General features: G+C 39.9%; 3 protein-coding genes across 11 annotated transcripts in view; 2 read left to right on the top strand and 1 right to left on the bottom strand.

Moving 5' to 3' along the window:
- LOC102312240 (FERM, ARHGEF and pleckstrin domain-containing protein 1) overlaps positions 1 to 8,486 on the top strand; it is a 67,322-nt gene extending 58,836 nt beyond the window's left edge. For all 6 annotated transcript variants that reach the window (XM_042221448.1, XM_042221445.1, XM_005937346.3 and 3 more), the window contains 12 exons: positions 401 to 482; positions 597 to 658; positions 747 to 922; positions 1,004 to 1,134; positions 1,253 to 1,321; positions 1,409 to 1,498; positions 2,205 to 2,287; positions 2,702 to 2,814; positions 3,752 to 3,912; positions 4,585 to 4,692; positions 6,147 to 6,298; positions 7,322 to 8,486. In XM_042221448.1, the coding sequence (XP_042077382.1) occupies positions 401 to 482; positions 597 to 658; positions 747 to 922; positions 1,004 to 1,134; positions 1,253 to 1,321; positions 1,409 to 1,498; positions 2,205 to 2,287; positions 2,702 to 2,814; positions 3,752 to 3,912; positions 4,585 to 4,692; positions 6,147 to 6,298; positions 7,322 to 7,397 (1,303 nt within the window). In that variant the 3' untranslated portion in view covers positions 7,398 to 8,486. The remainder of the gene's footprint in view (positions 1 to 400; positions 483 to 596; positions 659 to 746; positions 923 to 1,003; positions 1,135 to 1,252; positions 1,322 to 1,408; positions 1,499 to 2,204; positions 2,288 to 2,701; positions 2,815 to 3,751; positions 3,913 to 4,584; positions 4,693 to 6,146; positions 6,299 to 7,321) is intronic.
- Positions 8,231 to 12,855, bottom strand: LOC102314395 (gamma-glutamylaminecyclotransferase B). 4 transcript variants are annotated; one of them, XM_014338433.2, is made up of 3 exons: positions 10,879 to 10,980; positions 9,876 to 9,981; positions 8,231 to 9,661 (listed from the first exon to the last, which is right to left on the bottom strand). In XM_014338433.2, the coding sequence occupies exons 2-3, from the start codon at positions 9,879 to 9,881 to the stop codon at positions 9,170 to 9,172; spliced, it is 498 nt and encodes a 165-aa protein (XP_014193919.1). In that variant the 5' UTR covers positions 9,882 to 9,981; positions 10,879 to 10,980; the 3' UTR covers positions 8,231 to 9,169. The 4 variants fall into 4 exon arrangements, with proteins under 4 accessions (XP_014193919.1, XP_014193920.1, XP_014193921.1 ...); XM_014338434.1 differs by lacking the exon at positions 10,879 to 10,980 and adding an exon at positions 10,748 to 10,872; XM_014338435.2 differs by lacking the exons at positions 9,876 to 9,981; positions 10,879 to 10,980 and adding an exon at positions 12,823 to 12,855.
- Positions 12,646 to 15,542, top strand: LOC121814628 (FERM, ARHGEF and pleckstrin domain-containing protein 1-like). The gene is made up of 3 exons (XM_042221478.1): positions 12,646 to 12,709; positions 13,959 to 14,146; positions 14,998 to 15,542. The coding sequence occupies exons 1-3, from the start codon at positions 12,646 to 12,648 to the stop codon at positions 15,175 to 15,177; spliced, it is 432 nt and encodes a 143-aa protein (XP_042077412.1). The 3' UTR covers positions 15,178 to 15,542.
- Positions 15,543 to 15,565: the final 23 nt, after the last annotated feature.

Here is a 15,565-nt window from a genome sequence, read left to right on the forward strand (position 1 = left end):
CAGTGAGTGAGTCAGAGTGTGTGTGTGTGTGTGTGTGTGTGTGTGTGTGTGTGTGTGTTGTGTGTGTGTGTGTGTGTGTGTGTGTGTGTGTGTGTGTGTGTGTGTGTGTGTGACAGAGTTCAGTATAATGTGGTATGAAAAAGTCTGTGTTCGTGCAAATACCTGAAATTCCTCACTTTCCCTGCTGTCGGAATCTGTTTTGTGTTATCTCTGTAATGACAGGCAGGAGCACACATACACACTCACACACACTCACACACACTTACACACACTGGTGAGATGAATGGGTCTGTGGGAGTTGAATGAAGACTTTTCCACACTTGTGTAAGATGTTTTGAGCTGACACCTACTGGTGAATCTGTGCTCCTGCACATTAACGCACGTCTTAATCTCTCTTCAGGGAGGGCCGATCTAACGCCCACATTAAAGGAGACTATCAGCGAATTGGTGACGTTTTACTCAAGAACATTCAGGGTCTCAGGGTAAATCTCCATACTTGACTCTGGATCATTAATTTCATAAAATAAGGTGCATTTTAATTTTTAACTTTTAATTTCTGTCTCTTATCTTGGTTTCATCTCTTTCCGCATCTGCAGCAGTTGACGATTCATCTCCAGAAACATTCAGAGTGCCTGGTAGAACTGGAGCGGGCCTGTCGGTGGGTGGCAAAACAGTGAGCATGCAGACAAGTTGTTCAAATCAAAACAGGATGTCCTAAAGAGAAACTTCATCCCTGTGACTATCAGGTCCAGTCGGAAGGTGGAGACTTTATGTCGAGACTTCGAGCAGCAACGGGTTTGCTACCTGCCCCTCAACATCTTCCTCCTCAGGCCTCTTCACCGCCTGCTGCACTACAAACTTATCCTGGAGAGGCTCTGCAAGCACTACCCGCCCACACATGATGACTTCAGGGACTGTAGAGGTACACAGTCCCCCACACCTACCCTTTCCGCTCATGTGTGTATTTTCTTTCTATATATGAAAATAAATCTGTCTCCTCCAGCTGCCCTGGCGGACATCTCGGAGATGGTGTTGCAGCTTCAGGGAATCATGATGAAGATGGAGAACTTCCAGAAGCTTATAGAACTGAAGAAGGATCTGACCGGCGTCGAAGACCTCATCAGCCCCGGAAGGGTGCGGCTCTTTAATAATTCAGCTAGTCTAGATTCATCCTGGACATTTGTAGAGTTTTCACTTCCTTGCTCTGCCGTCCTGTTGTCACATTGTCGGTGTGATTCTGTTTCACTTACAGGAGTTCATCAGGCTCGGTTGCCTCAGCAAACTCTCTGGAAAGGGCCTTCAGCAGAGGATGTTCTTCCTGGTGAGATTTTATGCTGGTTTCTACTAAAAAAACAAAGCATTTATAATACCTCTAAACAAAGCTCTTCACTCTTTTTTTTCTTTCCAGTTTAGTGATTGTTTGGTGTACACCAGTCGAGGCATGACTCCATCCAACCAGTTTAAGGTTCACGGCCAGCTGCCTCTCTATGGCATGACGGTACATAATCAAAACACACACACACACACACACACACACACACACACACACACACACACACACACACACACACACTTATCTTATCTTATCTTATCAAAGCAATTTCTTTTCCTTATGAAAGGTTTTTCAGATTTTTAAATTGTTTTGTTTTCCATCTGGCTCATTCTATGGAAATGTTACATTTTAGGGTTACAAGTTGTTTATATCTTTAAAAAATATATGTTATTTCAAAAGCACCTTCTTGAGCCTTCTGTTTAGGAATTAAATATTGTCAGTGAATTATATAATTTTATAAATGAGTAACTACAGACGTGCTCCCGACAGTCAAGTATAATTAGTATAGTGTGTGTTGTTTATGAGGTCAAAAAGATAAATGAACATCATATTATAAATACAATCTGTTCTTTCTATATAAACATATTTTTGTGTTTTATAATTTATTTATTTTTACTCTGTCACATTAAATGTGCTTAAACATAATTTTGCATCCACTAAATTTTTCTACAGAGAATAAATAATAATAATCATAATAATCATAATAATCATAATTATTATTATTATTATTATTATTATTATTATTATTACTGACTGAGGAACTAATATTTCATAGAAACCTTTGAAATGGCCAAAGTACTAAAGCAGTAGTTCGGTAAACAGAAATTATGTTATTATGACATTAAATGATGACATTATGTTATTCCCGCAGATCAGAGAAAGCGAGGAGGAGTGGGGAGTCCCTCATTCGTTCACCTTGTTCGGGCAGCGGCAGTCTGTGGTGGTGGCAGCCAGGTATTCATTAACACACATGCAAAGATGCTTGTAGATATCTGAAAATGAAAGCAAAGAAATTGCAGACAGGAATAAAAGGGGAATAAAAATACAAACCGTGCATTGTGAATGGAAGAGGAAAAACAACTGGTCTGTATTAAATTAATAGAGGGCAGCCTCGTTAAAGTTTTCTTATCCTCAAATTAAACTGGACTGCATGACCTAGTTTCCAGTCACTTACTCAGTCACTGATTAAAAAGTTTTATCTGGCTGTAAAGTGGCAGTTTCATGTGAAGCAGACTTAATAATATGCATTTCCCTTCATGAAGGCTTCTCATTTTCTGCCTTTTTTCCAAACCGATCTGCTCAGCTGTTAAAGTTAGAGATGCCCTATCACTTGTTTATTTTAACATGTCTACTTCCTGCTGTGTCCAGCTGTACATCAGAGATGGAGCGCTGGGTGGAGGACATCAGGATGGCCATCGACCTGGCAGAGCAGAGCAGCAGCTTAAACAATGACCTGCTCTCTACCAGCCTCTCTGACAACAGTAAGTCATCTACTGTTGGTTTAACGCTAAACGTTAAATTGATTCTTCTCTCTGCCCAAACACCACATCATCATCACATCTGTCAGGACTGTGGGAACCAGAAAATCAATAAGATCAGTCATTAACCACATGTCTACACTTCTTTATGAGGCTTTTTTCTATAGGCCTTTTTAAAATAGATCAACCCTTACCTGTTAGACACTACTGCACAGTCCTCCTCCGCAGCTTTCAGCACCCCATGAATATACTCAGGTCCAGGTGGTCGCTTCATCGTATTTTTAATGTTACCTGATATATGTAGGTGCAGACCCGAGGTATCCCTGACTTTTCTCATCCTGTTGTATCCGTCAAGCTATTCAATAAGGCCTCCTCCCGTTGACCTGTTTGGTTTGACACCCTGCATTGTTTGTCATTGGAGTCCACATGCCATGTTCATTTTTAACTCAAGCGGTTAAAGAGTATTGCCTTACAAGTGACAACAAAAGAGGGCTTCTTTCTCTTTCTCGTTTCCTTTTTTTAAAAAAAATGAAACTTTATTGAAATTGTTTTGATGCTGAAAGATTCCCACGATAAAAGGGCTTTGTTCTCATGTTTTTTGAGCCCACTACCAAAGCCCATGGACATGGATGTTAGGTTAAAAGGTTATTCTAATCTATCCATAGATAGGAACGGGAGTGTGAATGACTGTCTGGCTCTGTGTCTTAGCTGGGATACGCTTCAACCCCTCTGTGACCCTGATTTGTACACAAATGAGTATATTTGTGGTAAAGTCCAATCTGAGCGTGGTTGCTTTAACGGGTGTTTTCACTTTGTAAAAATAATTTGATGGTTTATAATTGCATGGAGCATGAATGAATGAAGAAATCATAATGCATCTGTTCAGAGTGAAGTTCTCTCCTGCTAACCACCCTCATTTTCACCTGCTTGTTTTTTGCAGAGCTCTCAGAGGACGGAGGGGGCGAGCAGGAGTCTGAGGACGAGCTTGGAGGCTCGCGCTCGTCCCTGGAGCGCCAGGGTCATCGCGGTAACACCACCATGCATGTCTGCTGGCATCGCAACACCAGCGTTTCCATGGTGGACTTTAGCATAGCTGTGGAGGTACCACTAATGCCCGTCTTCTCCTGCCACATTCCCTGTTTTTCCTTCCCACCTCTGTCTTTGGAGTCCAGCTGCCTGTTTGTGTCCCACTTGTTTACCGCTGTTCTGTCTTCTTCTTCTTTGTGCTCAAAGAACCATTGCCCCGATGTCCTTTGTGTCTTTTCTTTCTGCTCATATCTGTGTTTTTGTCTTTCTCCATCGGCGTTCATCTGTATCTCTATTTCTGCATCTGTGTGCACTAACATTGGTAGAGGCCATCAGTAGTGTGGCCAGTGAGTTGATGAGGCCCCTCAGCAGACTTCATCTCTTGCTTTGCTGGTTTGCTGGTACAGAAAACACAGCCTGTCTTTTAGCGACACCTGCTGGATTAGAGAGGTACTGCAACAGCTGCAAACGTGTTTAGCTATACAAATCAGAAATAAATTAATAAATGACTCTTATAATAAATATTTTTTCCTAAAATTCGCAAATATTTATGCATTTTTTGCACTTTACCTACTGATGCTCATGCTAAATTTCAACATGACTATATTACATTGACAGGACCTGATGGCTTTCTCTTTCCCATAATCTCCTCCGTTTTAACATCCAGTTAGACTAACACTGTGTTGCATCATTGATTGTTTTATCCATTTGCTTTTTGCTCTCTCCTTTCTTCTGTCACCCTCACAGAACCAGCTCTCAGGTAACCTGCTAAGGAAGTTTAAGAACAGCAATGGCTGGCAGAAACTCTGGGTAGTTTTCACCAACTTCAGTCTGTTTTTCTACAAGTCACACCAGGTAAGACGAGAAGGAAAACACTGGCAGTTACAGTGCAAATACGCAGGAATGGTTTGACTTGATAATTAAAAGTGGGAAGCTGATAGTGTCTTTAAAATTTATTGAATTCACTTTTGGGAAGGTTACTTTTAAAACCTCCAAAGGTTGATTCTGTTCATCTGGACGTAGCGTTTTGTGGGAGAAACGTTTCGTCACTCATCCAAGTGTCTCAGCTGACTGCAGGTTTCCCCAAATCTTATAAACAGTACATTTGCATAATGACTGAAACCAGCCCACTGAAAGAACAATGGGCTGGGAGGTCAGTTCCTTAATCATAATTATGCAAATTCTCATGACCATTGATCAACAACCACTGACCAAAACCCACTGATCAATGGCCATGAGTACCATTCACAGAGAGTTGGGGAATGGCTGCAATCACAGCATTGTAAGATGGCGAAAGATGTACCCTTAGGCCCCCTCCTCGATTCAGGAGGGGTCAGTGGTTGTTGATCAATGGTCATGAGAATTTGCATAATTATGATTGACTGACTGATTGACCTCCCAGCCCATTGTTCCTTCAGTGGGCTGGTTTCAGTCATTATGCAAATGTACTGTTTATAAGATTTGGGGAAACCTGCAGTCAGCTGAGACACTTGGATGAGTGATGACGCTACGTCCAGATAAACAGAATCAACTTTTGGAGATTTACTTTCCTGGATAATTGAGAATGCATCAAGACGTTACTTTTAAAATGTATTCCACTACAGATTACATAATACATGCCCCAAAAATGTATTTTGTAACGTATTCCGTTACGTTACTCAATAATAATAATAAGGTATTCTGAATACTTGTGGTTACTTAATATATTATCATACTTTATACAACTACATGAATGTACTATTGCTGTGTGATTTATTACTTTTACTGAAGGTTATTCGCCATACCAAAACCAACTAGATTTTTAAATCTTAATATAAATGAGTAACAGTAGGTGGACAATAGGTAAGGCTGCACTTTTTGCAGCGATCTCGTATAGAAAACTATTCCGCACGTATATATAATTCTTTTAAATATTTCTTCACGTCATTATGCGGACCGCATGTAGAGGTGACATGGGCGGCAAGATTGAGACCCGGCATTAGAAGCCTCATAATGTGTGTTTTGGTGGAAACCAAAAATAGAGAGGTGACAGAAACAGGAAAATACCACCGTGTAATCCATTCATTTCAACAAAGTAACTGTATTCTGAATACTACCTTTTTAAACAGTAACTGTAATGGAATACAGTTACTCATATTTTGTATTTTACATACGTAATGGTGGTACATGTATTCCGTTACTCCCCAACACTGATTGAATTAGATTGAATTTGTGCAGTCGCAGCCACAGAATGTAGTTTCGGTTACTCTGATCAGTTTAATAGTAGAGGTTGTATTAACAGATGTTTCCCTCTTCTGACTCATGTGCAGGATGACTACCCTCTGGCGAGCCTTCCTCTGCTGGGCTACTCTGTCACCGTCCCATCGGAGTCAGAAAACATCCACAAGGACTACGTCTTCAAACTCCACTTCAAGTCTCACGTCTACTACTTCAGATCAGAGAGCGAGTACACCTTTGAGAGGTGGGTGTACAGTAATAGAGGCAAATAGAGAAATGCAATTAGTTACAACGTGCTTTAACTTAAACCATCCTTTTATTTTTTTAATCCGACTCTCTGAAGCTACATCCATCTTTTACAACGTTTGATAAATTCCTTAAATCCTTTTAATGTCCAGAACGACTCCACAGCTTGATGCTGACTTTTTAAATTGTCACCGTTTTTACAGTAAAATAGAAAATAAAGCAAAATATGCCTTAGGATGTGGCTAAGCTGTGAGTGGCAACTCATATGGGTATGCAGTGGTCTCAGGCGTCATCTAAAGCCTGGAAAATTAAAATGAATTTTTTTTTTTTTTAGGAATATTTGGAAATGCATTTACTTTATGTGTTCATACACTGCATATCATGTTACAAATATAAAGCTCATCTTCTCTTCTTTCTGAAACATTTAGATTTTCTCTCTAGCACAGATGGTAAGAGAGTGACACTCATTTAAAGAGCACTTGTAAATAAAGGCTTAAAATTTAATCTGACACTTGAACAGCTGAAAGGCATTTCTACATGCTATGTGTGGGTCCAATAAACAGGTTTAGAAAAAACAATTACAAACTACAGGAAAGAGACTGCTTATAGTCTGGGCCCTCTTCTGAAATTCAGATAAATTGTTTCATTTTAAATGTAAAAGTCAATTTCTGTCTAGTTCAATTTACCAAGTTGTATTGCATTATATATTTAAATTATTTTAATAGAACGTTTTGTGAGCAAACCCAAGTAAGGAAAGCATTAAGTATTTTAAAAAGTGAATATTAACAGTAACACTATTCAAACAGTCTCCTTAGCCCTGTAACCGACTAGCAACCTTCCCAGGGTGCACCCCACCTCTCGCCCTATGATAGCTGGGATATGCTTCAGCCCCTCCCATGGCCATAAATTAGATAAGGTGGAGTAAACGGATGGACGGAGTATTCAAAGAGAACTTCTGCGATGTTTGATATATTTCAATCAATGTTTGAAGCTACTGATATAAATCCTTTTTTCCCACCAGGTGGATGGAGGTGATCCGGAGCGCAACCTGCTCTACTAGCCGATCACTGCCGAGCACCAGGAAAGACCTTTACTGATGATTCCTCCACCTCCACCTCATACTCTCTTGAGTGAAGATCTCGACTGCACAAACACCAGGAAAGACTCTTCCAGCTGCACGAGCGGACACTAATTATTACCTCTGACTCCTTACACAGACTCCACTCAGAGGTCTTCCCTCTTCACCTTATTATTACACTTTCCACACCATCAGTGTCTGATTAGCAAAAACTGTCTGCAGTCATCCACAATGTAATTCTATGTGTAATTTTTCCATTTGTCCTTGTCAACCTGGAGCGCCACATTGTGTTATTTTTTTTTCTTCCACCAAAGCGAGAGAAAAGGCGTACCCGAGCGCGGGCGAAGGATCTGAATCCCTTTGGCCTCACTTTCTCCGAGCACTCCTCTGGTTCACTGATATTTGGCCGGTGCTTTATAATATTTTATATTTCTGAAATGGATGAAAAGTATCTTAAGATCGGAAATAAACGTTATGTAGAAAGCTGTGTGCATGTGGACACAATAATTATGTTTTTAATTGTATGACAATCTGTCTGTATGTAATTTGATGACTTAAATGTAATGTAAGTTTGAACACAAGAAATCCTGCAATGTTTTTTTTATCATTATTATTATTATTAAGTCATCTTTTTTGTACAGTACTTTTGACACTGTGAAATATTCTTAATTCTTTTTTTTTCCTTTGTCTTGTTTCAAAACACCTGAAACCTTCCAAAGCCAACAGAGATTTTGCTGGTTTATTGCTAATTACCTTCTCTTCAGTATTCCTCAAGTTTTATGGATTTTACTATTTTAAAATAAAGATGAATAGATTGTGTTCATATGGAACAAAATGAAACTTATACAAAAATTTCTTTTTTTCTTTTTTTATTGAGTTTATCCCTTAGAGGGGATGAACACAGCACATGGAAGATCATACAAAAAAAATCACGGTGAATTTTTATTTTTGAGGTAAACAAAGATGTGCAGAATGTAAATATTAAACACATTGTCTGCAGATTAGTGTAAAATCAGAGTTCATATCTGTGTAATATAAATGCTCTAAGCCTAGAGTGTCAAACTCAGTGAAAATCTCCTTTCTGTCAGTATAAACACATTTAACTACACATTTAAAGTGCAAATCATTTTTTCTACCATAGTAAATGAAAAGAAATGTTAAAAATCAGATCTTTATCAGTGTGTAAAAATGCTATAAAAATTTCCAAAGCCCACCCAGTGGGTCAAATTGGCAGCCTTTGCTGGGCTGAATCTAGCACCCGGAGCTTATGTTTGACAGCACTGCTAAGAGCAGGGGTATCAAATGACACAATGTGTTTTGTTTAATGGCATTGACACCACACATTGATCAGCAGCTGGGTCATTTCCTCCCAGACTTCTATGCAATCACTTTTTTATGAAGCACAGGCTGGCCATACATTACTCATAATGCTTCCCAGATGATTATATATCATAAAAAGAAAACCAAATTTGTAAACAACATCACTAATCTGCAACTTTCAGTGGCACAGTGTGCCCTTTTCCTTCTCTACACTATCCTTACTTTGATTCTAAGCCTGCCTATCTGCTATTAAAATTAATTTCTCTTGTGATTTCCTTAATCATAATTATGCAATGTATGCAATGTAAATGGCCTGTATAGTATAAATACAGGCCATTTACCATTTCTTTCAATTCGACACACGACAGGAAACAGCACCCATGTCCAGGTGTTGTTTTCCTGAGAGCTTCTCTACCCGTTCTGCTAACACCACATAGAGGTCCGTTTGTCAGTTGCATCAGCATGATGAGATCAGTCCCGCTCTTCTCTACGCCTATATTTGAGCCCATGATCTCCCTCTGAGTCGTAGTTCTCGTAGCACGGCAGCGAGCGCCAGTCTGGCTCGTACGTTGCGGTGTACACAAACGCATCCATGATGCTCCCCGGTGACACCTTCTCCTCTCCTTCCATCTTCCCCACCCACTCCTTCACCTCCAGCTGGACCACCGTCCGCTGGTACAACGTTGGGACGCTTTCAAAGTCATCCAGGAATTTCAGCATCTGGTCATCCACTTTGTAGATCTCCCCGTGCACTCGGTGACCCTGGCCAGGGATGTTGAGCAGGAAAGGGATGTTGTCCTTGGTCGTGATCACTAGCGGATATTTCTGGATGGTGAACGCCGAACCCAGGTACTCGGCCTTTCCATTGTTGCTGTCGAACATGCGGTAGTTGTTGGGCTGCCCCTTCTTCAGAGTGCCGTAAACGAAGACCCGAGTCATGAGGACAGAGGACCAAAGACACACCTGTCGTGTAAAGAAGGAAGAAACATCTCTGTGAGCAAATTCCCAGCAGGTATTACTGGCAAAAATATATTTATACAATTTTACTATTACTCTGTATATCAGTCACTTGTGCAGAAGTGCAAATTTGATCTCATTTAAAATGATCAGACCTTCAAAATAAAATAAAATCGAACTCAAATCTAGGTAACACTGTTTGGAAATTTGAACTCCTTACACGCATTAATTAGGAAAGCTGTCACGGCCAGCGGAGGCAGACCTTGTGGAGAGTGTGTGGTGGACCCAGGCGCGAACACAGGCGAGGAGACGGGAGTGAACTTAAACTGATACACATACGACACGACAACGAACAAAGGAAGACTGAGGACTTAAATACACACATGAGGCAGAGACAGATGAGAACACAGCTGACTAGCTGATTATGAAACATAATGACAATACAGGGGAGAGTAACACTAACTACAATGAACAAAGAACGCCAGACTCTTCCAAAATAAAACAGGAAACACGGAGACATAGACTTAACATAACCACATAGACATGAAACATGACAGGTAGACGCATGAACCAGGGAGACTGAGTACAGGGGGGAGATCACAGAAACAACTAAGAAATAAAGGACTAAACAGAAACCTAGAAATTAACTAGATCAAAAATGAATACAAAAATACATAAAACTCAAACACTGGGTCACACGACCCAGTACCGTGACAGAAAACAATCAGCAGATTAACATTACATGCACAGATTAAACATGACTATAATAAAACACTTCCTACAACACCAACTGTCAGACTGGATCTGCACACATTCCTGTCATGCTGTGACTTGTGAACTTGGACCTGTCGTGACTGGATCTCTTTGGATTGGTTATTAATATAAAGTACAGTACGTGCTCAATGATTAACAGGCTGAGAGATAATCGGACAGATACTTTAGTGTTAGAGCTGGGAGAGGTCATTCAATGACAGTATATGAGTGAAAAACACTGTTTACACCATGTTATGCTTATGGGTAAGTTAACAGTCAGTTACAATTACCAGGCAAACACATCATCACAGTGTAATGCAAAAGCATAAGCTAGGCTACCTCAGAGCTCCTCAAACCTGCTCGAGCTGTAAGAACAATACCGATACCGGAAGTGCAGCTTTAATACACACGCTGTGAAGTGACACACGTTTTTTCCGTCATAAATCTACCATAAAGAAGCGCAGACCCACCTTGAATAAGCAGTAGCTTTTCTACTGGAAAGAGCCGTCACTACTGTCTCTGGATGGCGCATGCGTGGAAGCAATCCAAATAAAGGAGGAAACAACAGAGGGCGCTAAAGTGACAAACAAAACAAGGGCATCGTGGGAAAGGACCTAGAAAAAGGGTTTTTATACTATACTGAAGTCAAAATTAAGCAAAAAACAAACAAAGAAATAAACAATTAAACATTAAATACATCATTAAATATCAATATTTTTCACTAACTATGTTGGAAATAAGATTATTATTGAAAAATTAATTGTATGTATTAATTAATTGACTTTGTCATTAATTGCCCTCCTGTAGACTGGCGATCTATAACCTTAACCTGCCTCTTGCCCTAGCCGGGCAGCTGATATAGATTTCAGCCCGTGCACGTCTGCTGGCATTACAACACCACCGTGTCCATGGTGGACTTCAGCATAGCTGTGGAGATACCACTACTGTGTTTGCGCGCGTCTTTCTTCTCTTGCCACATTCCCCATTTTTCCTTACTACCTCTGACATTGGAGTCCAACTACTTGTATCCCACTTGTTTACCACTGTGTTTTCTTCTTCTTTGCTCAAAGAACGATTGCCCCAAATCAGAAATCAGAAAGAAATGAATAAATGACTTTTGTAATAAAGAAGATAAATACATATGTAAAAATCTGTGTAAGTAATTTGCAGGATGTTTATTCTGCTTATGACAAAGCAGAATAAAAGTTTATCCCCTGGAGGGGACAGACTCAGCACAGATCATACAAAAGAAATCAGGAATTAATTTTTATTTCAGAGGTAATCAAAGACAAGTGGACTGTAACAGTTAAACACATCAGAGTTCATATCCGTGTGATATAAATGCTCTAAGACAGGGGTGTCAAATTTATTTTACATCATGAGCAACATACAATCAGCTTTGATCTTAAGTGGGACCAGTAAAACTCGCCTTTCTGTCAGTGTAAACTTGTTTAACTGCACATTTACAGTGCAAGTCCATTTTATATTGTAGTAAATGAAAAGAATTAAAAGGAATCTGACATCTTTCTCAGTGTGAAAAGCTTTAAAAGTTTCCAAAGCCCACCTGCCAGGCAGAATCTGGCCCCTGGGTCTCTTCTAAGCCTTTCTTAACCTAGATGCCATTAAATAAGACTTTCTTTGAGATCACACACTCATCGGAAAACTCTTTGGTGAGGTCATAAATCAAGTAAGCAGCTGGGTCATTTCCTCACAGACTTCTATGCAATCACATTTTTATGAAGCACAGGCTGGCCATTCAAAAGAATGCAGGTTGAAGGCACTTACACATTAGCTTCACCTGGAAGTTAACGGTAGTAAACTTTAAAAGGTCAGTGTTATGAAGCTGATCTGACAGTACATCTTCATTTTTCTGAGAAAGGTTTGCAGAGCATTCTTCTAGGTGCACAGCATCAGGCTGGAGTGATTTTCTCAGGGACATGGAGGCTTGTCAGTTTCTAAAACAAAGCTTTTACCCTGTCAGAGGAAGCTAGCTGCTGACAAATGGGTGCATGTGGTTCAGAGAACGTTGGCCCTACAACTTATTATTTACTCTACATGTGCAATTACTGAACTGCAGATCAACTTTTCTATTAATATTTTCACATTAGTGAGAAACTAGATGACCCTTATGAGGAAAACATTGAGGGAACGGTTTACCCGGGATAGGGTTACCTATCCCGGGCCCTGCCCTGGAGCCAGGCCCGAGGAGGGTGCATCTGGTGGATGGGCTTTAGTCCATGGGGCACAGCCGGGCACAGCCCAAAAAGGGGACATGGGCCCATCCTCGAACTTGCTCGAGCTGTAAGAAAAATACAGATACGGAAGTGTAGTTTTAAAGCATATGCTGTAAAGTGACACGCGTTTTTCCGCTTGGCTCTCAGTGATAAAACTACCACAAAGAAGCGCAGACCCACCTTGAATAAGCAGTAAGTAGCTCTTCTATTGTAAAAATGAACCACCGTAACAGTTTGAGGACGTGCCAAGGACGACGCATGCGTGGAAGTGCTTCAAATAAAGGCGGAAACAACAGAGGGCGCTAAAGTGCGCTAAAGAAAAAAATTGCATTGTGGGAAAGGACCCAGAAAAAAGGGTTTTATACTATACTGAAATCTAAAATTAAGCAAAAAAACAAATAAACCATTAAATATTGAATACATCATTAAACATTTAATGAAATGTGTCATTAATTACCTTAGAAATAAGTCATTTAGTATTGGCAACTTCGTCATTAATTAGCTCTGCTGTAGCCTGTCAACCTGCAGCTTGCGTCTTCCCTCAGCTGGGCAGCTGATATAGGTTTCAGTCCATGCACATCTGATGGCATGGCAACACCAGCATGTCCACGGTGGACTTTAGCATAGCTGTCGAGGTACCATTGCCGTGTTTGTGTTCGCCTTTCTTCTCCTGCCACATTCCCCATTTTTCCTTCCCACCTCTGACTTTGGAGTCCAACTGCTTGTTTGTGTCCCACTTGTTTACCGCTGTTCTGTCTTCTTCTTCTTTGTGCTCAAAGAACCATTGCCCCGATGTCCTTTGTGTCTTTTCTTTCTGCTCATATCTGTGTTTTTGTCTTTCTCCATCGGCGTTCATCTGTATCTCTATTTCTGCATCTGTGTGCACTAACATTGGTAGAGGCCATCAGTAGTGTGGCCAGTGAGTTGATGAGGCCCCTCAGCAGACTTCATCTCTTGCTTTGCTGGTTTGCTGGTACAGAAAACACAGCCTGTCTTTTAGCAACACCAGCTGGATTAGAGAGGTACTGCAACAGCTGCAAACGTGTTTAGCTATACAAATCAGAAATAAATTAATAAATGACTCTTATAATAAATAAGATAAATACATATATCTAAATCAATGTAAGCAGTTTGCAGGATGTTTAGTCTGCTTATGACAAATGAGTAAAACAATTTTTTCCTAAAATTCGCAAATATTTATGCATTTTTTGCACTTTACCTACTGATGCTCACGCTAAATTTCAACATGACTATATTACATTGACAGGACCTGATGGCTTTCTCTTTCCCATAATCTCCTCCGTTTTAACATCCAGTTAGACTAACACTGTGTTGCATCATTGATTGTTTTATCCATTTGCTTTTTGCTCTCTCCTTTCTTCTGTCACCCTCACAGAACCAGCTCTCAGGTAACCTGCTAAGGAAGTTTAAGAACAGCAATGGCTGGCAGAAACTCTGGGTAGTTTTCACCAACTTCAGTCTGTTTTTCTACAAGTCACACCAGGTAAGACGAGAAGGAAAACACTGGCAGTTACAGTGCAAATACGCAGGAATGGTTTGACTTGATAATTAAAAGTGGGAAACTGATAGTGTCTTTAAAATTTATTGAATTCAGTGTTGGGAAGATTACTTTTAAAATGTATTCCACTACAGATTACAGAATACATGCCCCAAAATGTATTTTGTAACGTATTCCGTTACGTTACTCAATGAGAGTAACGTATTCTGAATACTTTGGATTACTTAATATATTATCATACTTTATACAACTACATGAATGTACTATTGCTGTGTGATTTATTACTTTTACTGAAGGTTATTCGCCATACTAAAACAACTAGATGTTTAAATCTTAATATAAAATGAGTAACAGTAGGGTGGACAATAGGTAAGGCTGCACTTTTTGCAGCGATCTCGTATAGAAAACTATTCCGCACGTATATATAATTCTTTTAAATATTTCTTCACGTCATTATGCGGACCGCATGTAGAGGTGACATGGGCGGCAAGATTGAGACCCGGCATTAGAAGCCTCATAATGTGTGTTTTGGTGGAAACCAAAAATAGAGAGGTGACAGAAACAGGAAAATACCACCGTGTAATCCATTCATTTCAACAAAGTAACTGTATTCTGAATACTACCTTTTTAAACAGTAACTGTAATGGAATACAGTTACTCATATTTTGTATTTTACATACGTAATGGTGGTACATGTATTCCGTTACTCCCCAACACTGATTGAATTAGATTGAATTTGTGCAGTCGCAGCCACAGAATGTAGTTTCGGTTACTCTGATCAGTTTAATAGTAGAGGTTGTATTAACAGATGTTTCCCTCTTCTGACTCATGTGCAGGATGACTACCCTCTGGCGAGCCTTCCTCTGCTGGGCTACTCTGTCACCGTCCCATCGGAGTCAGAAAACATCCACAAGGACTACGTCTTCAAACTCCACTTCAAGTCTCACGTCTACTACTTCAGATCAGAGAGCGAGTACACCTTTGAGAGGTGGGTGTACAGTAATAGAGGCAAATAGAGAAATGCAATTAGTTACAACGTGCTTTAACTTAAACCATCCTTTTATTTTTTTAATCCGACTCTCTGAAGCTACATCCATCTTTTACAACGTTTGATAAATTCCTTAAATCTTTTTAATGTCCAGAACGACTCCACAGCTTGATGCTGACTTTTTAAATTGTCACCGTTTTTACGGTAAAATAGAAAATAAAGCAAAATATGCCTTAGGATGTGGCTAAGCTGTGAGTGGCAACTCATATGGGTATGCAGTGGTCTCAGGCGTCATCTAAAGCCTGGAAAATTAAAATGAAATTTTTTTTTTTAGGAATATTTGGAAATGCATTTACTTTATGTGTTCATACACTGCATATCATGTTACAAATATAAAGCTCATCTTCTCTTCTTTC

The sequence above is a fragment of the Haplochromis burtoni genome, unplaced genomic scaffold, assembly GCF_018398535.1.
Source record: "Haplochromis burtoni strain Fernald_Lab_line unplaced genomic scaffold, NCSU_Asbu1 Contig_67, whole genome shotgun sequence".
NCBI classification, from domain to species: domain Eukaryota; kingdom Metazoa; phylum Chordata; class Actinopteri; order Cichliformes; family Cichlidae; genus Haplochromis; species Haplochromis burtoni.

Bases quoted from the DNA above. Each gene is read 5' to 3' on its own strand.
- LOC121814628 (XM_042221478.1), top strand. From the start codon at position 12,646: ATGGGGCACAGCCGGGCACAGCCCAAAAAGGGGACATGGGCCCATCCT. The intron at 12,710-13,958 runs GTAAGAAAAATA...TTTAACATCCAG, and splicing joins TCCTCGAACTTGCTCGAGCT to TTAGACTAACACTGTGTTGC. The intron at 14,147-14,997 runs GTAAGACGAGAA...ACTCATGTGCAG, and splicing joins TTTTCTACAAGTCACACCAG to GATGACTACCCTCTGGCGAG.